The following is a 13,925-nucleotide window of genomic DNA, read 5'->3' on the forward strand; positions in this document are numbered from 1 at the left end:
ACTCGGCCATTAGAGTGAACTTGTTGCAGAGCACCACCATCCATCACAATCTGCAAACACTGATAATAAGTGGGATATCATTAGGCTTCGGCCAGGTCTCCGGTGTGCAGCTTTTGTTGCGAGTCTCTTTCAAGCCGTGCCACGTAAACTCGGGCAATTCAGCCAGTTAAGTGTTGAGGCGTGAGGCTTAAGAGGGAAGGAGTGGGCATGTACAAATCGCATCCATAAAACAAACACACCACCACACTCCCAGACCTCTCTGTCTGGCCTGATAATGACTCATTAGCTTTCAAATCCCTCCAGTTAGAATGAGCTCACACAGTCACTCAGAGTGTGTCCGTGTTTTTCTAAATAATCCTGTTGTAAACGACTCGGACTTGGGAAACTTAATGAGCTACAGAGTCGCTTTCACCCACCATCCTCCCTCACCCTCTCTCTCTCTCTCTCTCTCTCTCTCTCTCTCTCTCTCTGTCACCCCCGTCTGTCTCTGGAAAGCGGAAAAACTTCTCCGTCCGGCTAACATCCCACCTCTCTTCACTCAGCCGCCTCGTCTTTATCCCTTTCCCCCGATGCGTCGCCACCTACCCTGCTTTCAAAGCTTTTGAAATTCTTTCAAGTGAGACAGCCTGCAGCTGAAAAGAGATAAGGCTTGAGCTCTTCATAAATATGATAGAGAAAGCAAAACGGCAGAGTGAAGGGGGAGAGAGACGTAGAGGCGGAAAAGGGAAAACGAGGAGGGGGATGGAGACAGACAGATGGAGGTGGAGAGGAAAAGAGAGGGGAAACAAGAAAGGTGGAAAACAGAGATACAGAGAGAGACAGGGGGTTGCAGGAGAGACATCTGAACACTGTGAGCTGAATGACTTATGAGATGCAGGATGCAAACCAGCTACATTCAATTCATTCTCTTTATCACATTCATGATAAAGAGCGGTGTGGTCTCTTTTCTTTCCCTTCAGCTACCTGCTGTCTGTCTCCAAAACCACCGTCTGTCTGCAGCCTAGCTATCTTTAAAATCTGTCTCACCATCCCATCGCTCACTCTGCCACCCAAACAAAGAATGCCACCATACACGATGACAGTTTATGTGGCTTTAACATGATTCTTCCTTACTCTGTTTTTGGATTTGATGAATAATACACAAACATATTGTTATACCACATGTCTGCCACCACCTTTCCACTGGCAGTGCAGCCACACTGTGTCGTCACATCGGGGGAATGAGAGCTATGTGAACTGTGAGGAATGTCGCCTCTGGGCTCCGGCTGCACCCTCACAATGGAAAATCACACCCAGCCAACACGGAGAGAGGAGATCTAATAAATTAATTAATTGACTGATTACTTACACAAACTGCCTGCTGAGAGTGAATTATGCTTATCACGCAAGTACAGGAACCCCCTGGTGATGTCTTCAAATATCTTGTTTGCCCAACCAACAGTTCCAAAAACCTCCAGATGATCAATTTACAATCAGTTAAAATGGAGAAAACATGGGAAGCCTCACATTAAACCCTTTGACACCTGAGCAAATTGGCTTGATTTCTATCTAAAACATGAGAAGACAATGAGCAACGAAACAAGAAATTATCCCCAAATTAGCAAGAAATTGATGAAAAGGACGAGAAAATTATTCGAAAATTACTTCAAACAAACAAACAAAACATAAAGAAAGTTTAAAAAAAACGACAAGTAAATGACCTGGAGAAAGATCTTAAAAATAATAATAATTTTGTAACATAATGTTAAATGTGTATTTATGATCATTCTAAATATAGTTTTTCCCCTAGCTTTTTTTTTGCCCTAGACATTTTTCCCTAGCTCTTTAAAAATTATTTTATAAATCTACTTATTTCTGGCCATTTGCAAAGCATTTCCTACCATGTTCCCCATTGCCTTTTTCAACATTTTCGGAAAGAAAGTTGGAATCAGCCACACTGATTTTGGTAGCTCCCTCCACACTTATAACTGTGTGATCTGAAAAATAAGTAGCTATAAACAATAATTCAGGTTTACTACAGCTTGTAGAAATGCTGAAAAAATGTGAGAATATCTGAGAGGTTGTGTGATGATGTCAAACAGTTTGCTACAGACCGTACAGAAAACAAATGTGATCAATAAACAAATCATATGCAGAGAAGCGTTGGAAATCTTCACATCTGAGGAGCTGCAAACCCTGAATGTCCTTAGTAAATAAATTAAAGTGACTGGAAGAGGGTTTAAATTAGAGTTTCTGACTTTGGTGGCTCCCTGTTATATAAATATTAGCATGCACTTACACCTCTGCCAACCAATAAGGCTGCAGTTTACATCCATGTCTGTCCAAACTCATAATATTTATAGTGAAGACTTTCAAGGAATTAAAAGGGTTAAGAGAATTTCTTTGGCTTCAAACACATCTTCAACCAGGTAGCATAGAAGAGCTAAAAAAAAATCAGTGCAGTATCCGACTAAATGTTTCCCTCTCTGTTCCTGAGTTACGGCATGAAATAACGACCAGAAAACATTATGACATCACAGTGAAGCTGACCTTTAGGATAAAAAATGTCATCGCTTCATCATTTTATCCTATTAGACATCTGATTAAAAATGCTGTCATACTCACTATATGAATTCTCAAAATATAGCCAAATCATGTTTTGTTTACCAGTGACCTTGACCTTTGACCCCCAAATTCTTATCAATGAATCCTCGAGTTCAGGTGGACATTTGTGCCAAATTTGAAGAAATTCCCTCAAGGTGTTCCTGAGATATCGCACTCAAGAGGACGGCACAGAGGGACGGACAGACAGACAGACAGACAGACAGACAGACAGACAGACAGACAGGCGAACAGACGAACCACCCAAAATATGATGCCTCCGGCGACGGCTGTCACCAATGCGGAAGCATCGAAATTAACCACAACGTATGGAACTCGAATTAGAGTTTCTGACTATGTTGCCTCCCTGTTATATCAAAAAGCACTCACAACATACCAATATACTTTCTACACACTAAGAGTTGTGTGATGTGAATAATTAGTAGCGTTAAAATATGATTCAGGTTAATTACAGCTTGCAGAAATGTTTTTAAAAAATGCGCACAAGTGCTGAGTGTCCATAGTGATGTATGCTTGTTTACACAACCAACACTTCCAAAAACTCAAGGTGATCAATTTATAATTACACAAAACAGAGAAAAGCAGAAAATCTGAACAGCTGGGGCAAGTGAATGGTGAATATTTATCCTTGATAAATTAATTGAGGTGAATTAAGTATAATATTAGTTACAAAGACTCTGGATAGGCGAAAGAAAATGGATGGATGGATTAGTTACAAATGTAGCTCCACAGATGTCTGTAAACAAAAAAAAAGTCATGCGATCGAAATAATCAGAAGATTTAAAGAATAATTTAGACTTTTTAAAATTGGATCTTCTTTTTCTTGTCCCTATTGATTAACTTCGAGAGCCTTCAACCGCGCCCACCAGGTTAATTAGGTTAATCAATGAGATCTGTTGACCCACTTTAATAAAAGCAGTTCAGCCAGTTAGCAAGACTCATTGGAAAGATTTTATTGTTAGACGACTACGTCTCTGTAGTCGTCGTGCAGAAAACACTAAAGAAGTTGACACCTGAGAACAGGTTTTTAACAAACCTCCAGGTTAAAGCAATAAGACTGACTTCCTGGTTAAACTTTGACCTACTTGTGTGCTTTTCAGTTTTACCTGTAGCTCAGGCAACCTGTCGTAACTGCTGACTCATTTACAACCTGTCCGATTTTCTGGACAAAAGTGTTTTTAGCCCGAGAAGTATAAAGTTAACACACAAGATGTGATAAACCTTAAACCCTTTGAAACCTGGTTTGACATCACATTGGTTTTCTTGAGATGCGTTCAGACGCCTTTCACAAGCATTTAATAATAATAATAATAATAATAGATAGGACTTATATAGCGCTTTTCTAGGTTCTCACTTTACATGAAATACAAAAAGAAAAAAATGTATGCATTTAAACCACTGAAATATATTTAAAATTAGAAGAAAAAAGTATTTATGTTTATTATTGTCATTTAGGTTTGTATTTTTTTTATTTAATTAATTTTTTTCAGTAATTTCTTGATTTTTTCCCCCTCCTTTTTATTACTAATTTAAGGTACTTTTCTATCTAATTTCTTGCAATTTCTTGTTATCATCATTTGGTCATTTCTAGTTTAGTTGCACATTGCCTTCTTTCCATGTTTTTGAAAGAAATCAAGGCAAATCTTCTTAGTCTTCAAAGGGTTAAGTGACGGGTTATTGGAGCAGCATTGTTTCTGCATTCAAGCATAAAATAACTGCAATACAACGATGACAAAAAAAAAAATGAATATCTAAACTCTAATTCTAATCTTAACCCTGGACCCACTCCTGAGCTTAAAATAAGATAAAACGTGGGGGGGTTATCTTTACTCTATTTTTGTGACAATTTCACAGTGTTCCTCCCATGTAGAGAAATCTGAGAACACACAAACGGCATTGCTGTCTGAGTTCTCAGAGATGTCAGCTTTCACTAATGTCACTTTTCTAAAAGGTCACAATGCACTTGGATTCAGCTAAATTGCCTGTGTCTTGCACTGCTGCTGACTGCACGCATGTTGAGCACTCACCCTCGCATTGGCCACGCAGATGATCCTGGCGTAGCAGCAGATCATTAGGAAGATGAGGCTGAACAGAGGCACGTACCATCTGCAAAAGCACAAACACGAGCAGGTCGTAAGAAAACTCCAAATGAAAAATTATTCCTGTTTCAAGGGTAGAAACTGGAGGAGTATTGGACTCTTAATGGCCAAAATAAAGAGAAAAAAACCCACAGGATTTAATTCATTTCTCATCCACAAGAGTGTCATATATCCTAATGAGATTTATACCATGATAGGACGTAATAACGTACTAGGTGTCCGGTGTTTAGATATTAGTGCTGTCTAAAGCGATTAGAGAGAAACTCATTTAATAAGATTTCCTCTGCAGGACTGCAATCTGAGAAGGCCGATGTTGTTAGATATGATTTGGTGTCTTGGTGGATGAAAGCTTGTTCTGATCTGATGATTCACTTTAAATCATTGTTATTCAGCCTTTAAATTATCTCGCTACTCTATTTTAAACATGAAACGGTCCTCATGTTTCCTCATGTCCTCCCCAAAAACTCTTTAAAGAAGATTCCAACTGACCATTAAAATAAAATGCAACTTCAAATGTATTCATGTATAGTTTAGGCCAGTCACAATACCAGAAATTTAATATCCTATACCAAAACCTGAGTCCATAATTTTCCATAACCAATGGACCTTTGTCACAGCACACATTTTGACTTCTGTCATTGGAGGAAAATCCCTGGTGAAATTGATGACATTGACAAAGCTCAGTTCCATTAAGTGTGCCAGTCAGCTTTTCCAGTGAGCCAACACACACATAAGGACCTCCCCAAAATGGGATGTGGCTATCATTAAAGTTATTGAATACACTGTTGCTTTTCCTACTATGACATGTCAAAACGTCTTTGGTGAAAAATGTCTTTTCAACACAAGGGTGAAAGAAAAACCAAACAAACAATAAATCCCCTGCACTTAAAAAACACATTCCCTTATTTAACGCAATTTGAATAAAATTAAATTAAATCCCTGATGATCCACCTTTATCCCAAAGTACAAGTCTATGTGGCTTCATGATGTTTTTGGCCGAGGAAACATCTGTTAATGTATAGCCTACAACATATCAACATATTTCTCCTCCATTGCTGTTGTTGCTCAGTACTTGTACATGTAACAGTCCTGAAAAAACAAGCCGACTGTCAGTCGTTGGTCCAAGATGAGCTGTCAGTAAGTGTTTGTCACTCTAGTTTTTGCACTGTTGGCACTAGTCAGCCCTTGTCGCATGTTTTTCGGATGATTTTGCATGTTGGTGAGAGAAATTATTCTAATTGGCAGTTCAGCTCAGTGCAAATGAAGAGAAACGGAAGTGTGGAAAGCAAACAACTTAAGTCAAGAGAGCTTGAGATCAAAACAAACTTGTCATATTAGGTGAGATCATGTTTTTTTTTTTAACTATTGAGCTCTTTAGCAGTAATGGTTCGTCAGTGATTGTGTTATTTGCTAGCACATGGTAAATATAATTCGATTTTTACCATCAGGTTGTATTGTAATGGGCTATTTAGCGTAGTGAAGCCGTCCTGATGGTTCTTTCAGCTCATGCAGATGCAGACTGTACTGTATATGCTGGTTGGCCTTTTATGGTAGTCTTTGCAGTGTGTTCTAGTAAAATTCTTTGGTGGAGACACCGTGAGGCGATGCAACACTTGGCCTTTGATGCAAAAAGCTCTTTAATGTCGATTTGGAGTGTCTGGGCCTTAAAATGCGACTTTCTTTGTTGTAGGCTATCTGTCCCGCCCCTGCACTGTGATTGGATTGCTGAGTAATAAGTGCCAGCGATGAGCACTTTAATCAAAGTTTAACATTTTTACTCATAGCGACTAAAGAGAGCACGCACAGCACGTAATGCAAAATAGACACTCGGCTGCTGCCAGTTGTAGAACAATGTAAATATGCTGTGCTCTCATTGTAAAGAATTTAAAAAAACACATAGGCCTCAGGAAAAAGGGCTTTCCTTTTAGAGTTAAGGCGGAGCTGTCGCTGCATGTGCTGTTCACGTGCTGTTGTTGCTCTTCCATACTGGTAAGCGTTCTTTTTCGTCCTTCGGCATTAAACCGCAGACTCCAACACTTGTAGGCATATATGCTGCCTTGTCAGATCAGGAAGAATTGCATCACCAGTTCGTACGCTAGCTACTGGAGAAAACTGGTACTGTCACGTTTTCAGAATTGCATGCATCAACCTGGTACAGAAGTATCGGTTCTTGTGACATCCCTAATACACGCAAGACTGTTTATTATTCTAAATAGCTGATGCATGACGACACATCGTTTTTCCATAAACAGCACAGAGTAGAACAGGCCTGACTCAGCACCTCTGGACTTCACAGCACATAGTTTCAGTGAGTAGTGAGAGAGGTATACAAAGAACAAAAGATAATGCCAGCAAAGTCACAACACCGGAAATGTGTGTCATTCCTATGGGATGAAGGTTTGACAATCAGGGGAGGCGCGGGGGAGAACAACATGTCAGGTATTTCTGAGCGGATGAAAGAGAGCGAGACGAGCCAGGGAGACATGGGTGATGGATTTGTTGGAATGGCAGCCTTGTGTTATGCAACCTCTTGGGAGGTGATGTAAGCTCGGAGGAGTTTCAACCTCTCCCTGTAATCATGACAACAGGCCTTTGTCTCGCTTTGATAGACAGGTTCCTGGCCACCTCGGCTCCATTCGGCTTCAGTAACTCTGAGCAGACGAGACCGAGGCTGCACGACACCCAGGTCCTCCTGAGCACCTGGCACAGGCAGGGAGGCACCGGCCAAATGCTCCTACGTGATAAACATATTAGGTTGTGCAGAGGAGGAACATCAAGTGTGATCGCAGGCGTAATCATGATCCACAGGAGGAAAAATGGAGACTGAATCTGTCTCTGACCCATAAATACGGAGACACACATTCAAAGGGAAATGGACTGGGAATAAATGTCCAACAGCGTGCCTTAAAAGTCCTTGACATGTGTGCTAAAAACTGCAACTTTTAGCAGCATCTACAAGGGAAATACTAGGTCCTTGGCCTAATTTAACTTCGTCCACACTTGTCTTCTGAGCCTGCGGGTCGAAATAAAAAACCTCATTGAGCATTATCAAATTAAACTTTTTATTGGCAGGGGAATCCAAGATGGTAGGCGTTTGTTTCGCAGCAGGAAACAGCGGGAGCGAAACGCTGCTTTGCACATCATGCTCCTTCACGTCTTGTAGGGGAACATCAATATACAAAGAATACCGTCTTTGAACGTGTGTGAGTGCGCGTGTGTGTGCGCATCCACGCAGGTTCAATAATGGCATGGGACAATGATGAAAGCGTTTCGGGGGGGGGGAGACCTGTGCGAGCGTCACCTCGGTGTGATTTAATAACCCGCTCTCCGGAATAAACAGCGTCCAATTACGCCAGCGCACGTCCCGTTAATGATGGAGAGACGAGGTGGGGGGTTGGGGGGGGGGGGGGCGGGTTGGCGGGTTGGCGGAGAGGGGAAAGGGGGTGGTGGCCTTTTTAACGATAGCGTGGGGGGCTGCGAGGAGGAGAGAATGACGGGCGGCAGCTACAAAGTGCTCTAATTAGCATGATAATGATCTGCCATTAGAGTCCGCTGTGCTCTACAGCTGAGCACTACCCGGAGAGAGAGCGAGAGCAAGAGGGAGACGGGCGGGAAAAAAGGAGAGAGAGAGGATGAAATAGAGGCAGAGAGAGAGGGAAGATTCGTGGCCAGGAGGATGATAAAAGTGAAGACAAGAATAGAGGTGAGGATGGAAAGGTGGATGGATGACGGCAGATTGTGGGTCAGGACCAGAAAGAGCAGGAAAAGGAAAGAAGCATCGGGTGATTAAAAGACAGGGAGAGGGATAAGGTCACAGCAAGAATGAAAGGAATAGCAAAAAGAGGCTGCAGCCAATAGATCGACTAGGGAGGGATGGATAGACGGGTAACCACCGAGGGGTTTCAAGAGGACAACAGTGAGCACGAGTGGAAGCCTGAAACTGGCAGAAAGAAAGATCATCACAGAAGCGCTCCGATTCAATCTCTCGCTTCAGCCTGGCCCTCCCTCCAGTACCACTCTGAAGTGAAGAATGAGGCCTGGATGAAAGAGGCCTTAATTGAAGTGCTCGGTAGGAGATGAGAGTGCTGTGGGGACCCGTCTGTGCTGGTTAGTGCTTAACTTTGACAAACAAGATCCTACTGCTGAGCGAAAGATCACGATCTACCTGTTCAACCACTCAGACGGGGACGGGACAACCCGGGAGGCAGAAAGAAAGGGAGGAGACACAAAGACCTGGAGGAGCAGGGTGTGCAGGGTGTATCTCCCCAGATGCTAAGTTAAAAGGTAACAAACTAATGGCCGAAATCACAAAGAATGGATTGTGGCCGCTGATAGCCCCTTAAAATGTGCATTACTTGTAGGCAATATCTGCCCCATCTCAAGGTCAGATTCACAAAAGATATTGTGCTAATGAAATTAGAGTGCAAACATGCCCACAAAGCAGCTAGGTGCAATTTTATTTTCTTTTTTTCAACTGATTTATTGTCATAGAAAATAATTTATGTTGCCTCCGCACCAAGGACATAGTTGGCTAAACAACAAGCAGAGACAAAGAAAAAACTGAAATTTTCAGACTGCGAGTTGCATATGTTAACTGATGAGGTACAGAGGCATTCAGACAATAAATTTAAATGTAACAGAGAGAAACCATGTTTCTGTTTTTTGTCTATTGTACGCTTTCGTTACCACCTACTCTCTGAATACGTTAAAAAATTCATTGCAACTGTGTATGGCTATTAGAGCTGATCTGTGTGAGTTGGATTGCATCATCAAAAAGGGGCAATTTTGCACTAAATGTGTGTATATTACTTAATATAATATGTGCAAATGGCGCTACAGGAAAAATCTGAGCACCATAAATGTCAGAACAATCCATCCAATAACTGCCACGATACGTCAGTAAAAACCAAAAATGTCCACCTCATGGAAAAGTCAGGGAAGTCATTCAAATTCATCTTCAGGGGACCATGAAAGTATGTCCAAACTTTCTTGACAATTCATTCACAATGGCTGGATATGTGAAACAAAATTGACCGTGCTGATGTTGCAACAGGAAAAATATTTAAATTAAAGTTCATCCTCTGGGCACCATGGATAATGGTAGTAAATGTCATGGCAATTCATCCAATAGTTTCCAAGATATGTCACTAAAAAACAAAGATGTCAAACTCATGGAAAAGTCAGGGAATCGATAAAATCATAAGGGGTCCATCCTCTGGGGAACAGGAATGTCCGTACACAATTTCATGACAATCCATCTGTTAAATGTTGAGAAATTTAAATCAAAGTGGAGTGCTGACTGTCTTTACCATCCTCACGCCCCCCTAGTAATTATAAGCTTCCATTTGTGAAAATCATTGTCTCAGTTTTTCGGTGCCACGTCTGACCGCGGCCCATGATACACACCGACTGGGACCTCTGAGAGCGGTGACTCAGCTCAGCTCGAGTGCTTCCAATTGCTGACTCAACCCCTGAAATTCTGCACCTCCGTCACAAAACGCTGTCCTCTGCTTTTCATTCTCCTTCCTCCTTTCATCCCCTTTCGCGCCGTCCTCCTCCTCCAAGCCTCCCCCGCCTGCTCTGTCCTGTCTGCGCCGCTTCGCTGAACTCTGATGAAGACACACTACGGGGCGTGGGCAGAGACGAGGGCAATCTATTTCTCTCACTCTCCTCTCTCCTTCGCCGTCCTGCTATGCCGCCCCTGTTTCCTTCTCCTGCTGAGTAATTCCCCGTCTCTCTAACTGTACCCCGTATGTCTCCCCTCCCACCATTTCCACTTTTCACCTTTTATACTAAAACCTCTGCTCCCGTTCCCAGCGAGCTGTCAGCAGGGTGTGTGTGTTTGAGCGGATGTGGTTTTTTTCCTTGACGGGTGCTGCCTTGGCCTCTAATCTCTCGTCTGGTTTGATGTAATTAGAGCTAATGAAGATTCCCTGATCCTCTGAGCGACTCGTCCCCCTGGGCCACGACAGCGTGGAAAACTAGAAAGAGCCGGGGAGCAGAGGAGCACTGATAAAAGAGACACAGGCTCGTTTAGCGCAGCTGATAGCTATGTGTTGTTCTGCATGTGTGTGCGCGAGTGTTTGTCTGCGTGAGTCTGCCTGTGTGTGCATGCTTATTTGTTTAGAAAGATTGATTCCCTGCTGATGCTGCGAGCAGCAACGCGATTACCTTGGCTCATAGCGGAGTGTGCATGTGCGTGTGTGCGTGGCTAAGCGTCTGTGCCGGGGGATTGGCAGAGCCCTCGCAGACTTAGGGCCAGTTGCAGAAAGCACTAGACAGGCATAATCCTTCATAGCCGTCCTAAACACTTAAATACACAGTGTAGCAACTCCCCTAAATCTGACAAGGCACAGGCAGACACAGGCACATCCACATGTGTGCGCACACACACACACACACACACACACATACACGCACGCACATCTTGGCCTTATACCAAGAGGGAAAAAACCCTGCAGGCTCCCTTGACATGCAACCCTTCACATTTCCCCGTAGAGACAACCCTTCTCTCCCCCCATCACCCCCAGTGGGGGGAAGCTTTGATGCCGGCGCTGAAAGGGTCTACTTACATCCCAAATCTCCAGGCTACGTGATCGTCTGTGATCCAGCTGGGGGAAGAGAGAGAGAGGGAGAGAGAGAGTGATGAGGGGGTTACAAAGGAAAGGGTGAGCGTGAGCGGAAGAGAGACTTGTGTGACTGCAGAGGGGAAAAGCTGTGCAGCTGTAGCTATTAATAAGCCGAGAGTGGAAAGAGAGAGCCGAGCCCGGAGATTAAGGCTCTGTCCCAATTCTCATTCCACCGCCTCCTCTCCCCGGCCTCTTCCCCTTTCCCTCACCCCTTTAACTACCCTCCAAACAAATAATGCCTTTCCTATTCACCACAAGAATCTGAGAGTGCGAGGGGGCGTTTTACTGTTAAAAGATGTGCTGATAATTGCCAATTTTGATCGCATAAAATCTTATGAGGGACGGAGCCTGTGTGGAGCTGGAATGAGGCCAGAGCTGTGGCCCTCCTTGAAAGCGAAGACATTTAACAAAAAAATCTGCTGCGGCTGGCTGAAAAACATAAAAACCATACTGTGGCTGGACGGTCGGCTGTACTCACCACCAGGCTCCTGCGGGGCCGTAGTAACCCTTTAGCAGTGGCAAAGAGGCCATGACCAGAGGCACCCCCCACGCCATCAGATGGTACAACCTGGTAAAAGGCAGACATTTATTTCATTAGAAGCACAGAAACCAAGGACCTTCGCCTCGAAGAAAAAAAAAAAAGCTACGACTAAATCAATTCTTCTCTTCTTCAGTTTATCTCTTTGTTGGCACTCACATCGGGGTCATTTTTCAGGTGCAGACAAATGCCTATACAGCCAGAGTGCCAATTACTCATGGTAATATAAACCATAATTACTCTCAGTGTTGTGGAAAAGATGATTAACAGGGGATATGGCTGCATCAAAAACACAAACAGCATGCAGTTTCTCACTCAGCGGGTGTTAGTGACCACAAAATTTGCTGGCTAAACTGAACTTTATTGCACAAATAGCCTATTTTTTTAAATGTAATGGTAAGGTAGGGAGTCTCATACTACCTATCAATTAAAAATGATCAGTGACAGCTGATGTGGAAAACTCGTCAGGTCAGTTTTCACTTTGATTAATAACAGAATAAACTAAGTGAGCCCCACTTTTTTTAAGTTTATTACAACACGAATCTGATCAGAAAACCTCTAAGAAAACACAAACAATTTCAACCCGACACAGTCTCGTCGAGCCAATCAAGGATCCACTCTGTAGCTGAAAATGTCAGGCAGCCAGTCCAGGAATGCGTAATAGTTGATGACGAAGCATGCAGGCCGCTGCTTTCAAAACAGCGTTTTTAAAGTGGCTAAAACACTTTTTGATATCAAGCTCTCTCTACAGCATGGTAATGCTGAGCTGTGGGGTGATCACTCCATCTGTTTCTGTTACCACAAGAACACAAACTGACTATACACTGACTATACATAAGTACCTCATACAGCCCCACTTCAAATATCCCAAACTATCACTTTAAAGCTCATTTATGCTTAACGTTAGATACTTAAACATGGACTGAGCCTTTGGTCGATACTCTGCATTCATTTTGTTCGGATGCAGACAAAAGGGAGCAACACCACTCGAAATTGTTGCCTCAACATAGTGATGTTCACCAAGACACAACTGTAGGAACATTTTAAAAGTGGTGGAAAAGAATGAATAAATAATAAAGTGAAGTCAGTTCTTTTATAAATTCATTATTATTACTGTAACCAAGTTTTTACAGTCATATTTTAGCTCTGTAGCGTCCTTTTTATAGTACATGTATATGAGGGGTGAGGGGGTCTGACTAAGTATATACATGGCGGGTTTATTTTGTCTCTCTAAAAATAATTAAAATGTATTTAAAAAAACAATAGAGTGAAAAGAATTCTGTGTCCACATGTTTGTTGCTGTGAGAAACTTCTTTCTCTTCCCTCTAGTGGCATCTAGTGAACGTGACAATGCCAACATAGAGGATGCATGGCAGTATGTGGACAGTTACACGTTTGAAATAAAGAAATCTATTTTCATACGTTAAGGAGGTATAAATGTGCCCACAGACAGAGTATCACGTCATACAGCATCATGTATAATAAGGAGAGGGCAGAACTATGCTGTGCGACCTTTGGTCCAGACTGTTAAGCATGCGAGTCAGGAACATCATCAAGGTCCTCATCTTATCTAACGCTTCAGAAACCCAGAGCCTCCTCATAAAAAGCATACCAAATGTGAAGGACTCTGAGGACTCTCAAAATACCAAACCATGACCACGGACGATGCACAAAGCATACATTCCTTCCCGACTAAAGCATTCATTCGTTTTTTTGTCCATGTCATGCCAAGCATTTGGCCCATCCCACATGGGATTACAAGACAGTATTGTACTATTTTACATACATCTTCCAGTCTTTCATATATAATGCATATGGCAAAGGCAAAGAAAAGAAACAAACTAAAAGCAATCAATGTCACACTGAACTGTTCACATAAGACACCAAATATCTGCAGTGCTGATGAAGAGCATCTCTCCTCCTCTACCAGGCTTTCGCCAAATAACTGTTTAATTTATATGATTTATATGTGAACAGCCATCTCAGTCTTTGTGCATCTTCCATATTTACAAAATCGAAATCTATTCTTATCTTACTGAACAAAGCATCACCCTGTTC

The 13,925-nt window shown here is 42.5% G+C and overlaps 1 protein-coding gene across 1 annotated transcript in view; it reads right to left on the reverse strand.

The window, feature by feature from the left end:
- si:dkey-100n23.5 (cyclic AMP receptor 4) overlaps positions 1-13,925 on the reverse strand; it is an 86,123-nt gene that overhangs the window by 40,167 nt on the left and 32,031 nt on the right. Inside the window, exons 3-5 of the mRNA XM_042494781.1 lie at positions 11,808-11,897; positions 11,273-11,311; positions 4,629-4,707 (exon numbers count right to left, since the gene is read on the reverse strand). Of these exons, the coding sequence (XP_042350715.1) occupies positions 4,629-4,707; positions 11,273-11,311; positions 11,808-11,897 (208 nt within the window). The remainder of the gene's footprint in view (positions 1-4,628; positions 4,708-11,272; positions 11,312-11,807; positions 11,898-13,925) is intronic.

The sequence above is a fragment of the Plectropomus leopardus genome, chromosome 10, assembly GCF_008729295.1.
Source record: "Plectropomus leopardus isolate mb chromosome 10, YSFRI_Pleo_2.0, whole genome shotgun sequence".
Lineage (NCBI taxonomy): Eukaryota > Metazoa > Chordata > Actinopteri > Perciformes > Serranidae > Plectropomus > Plectropomus leopardus.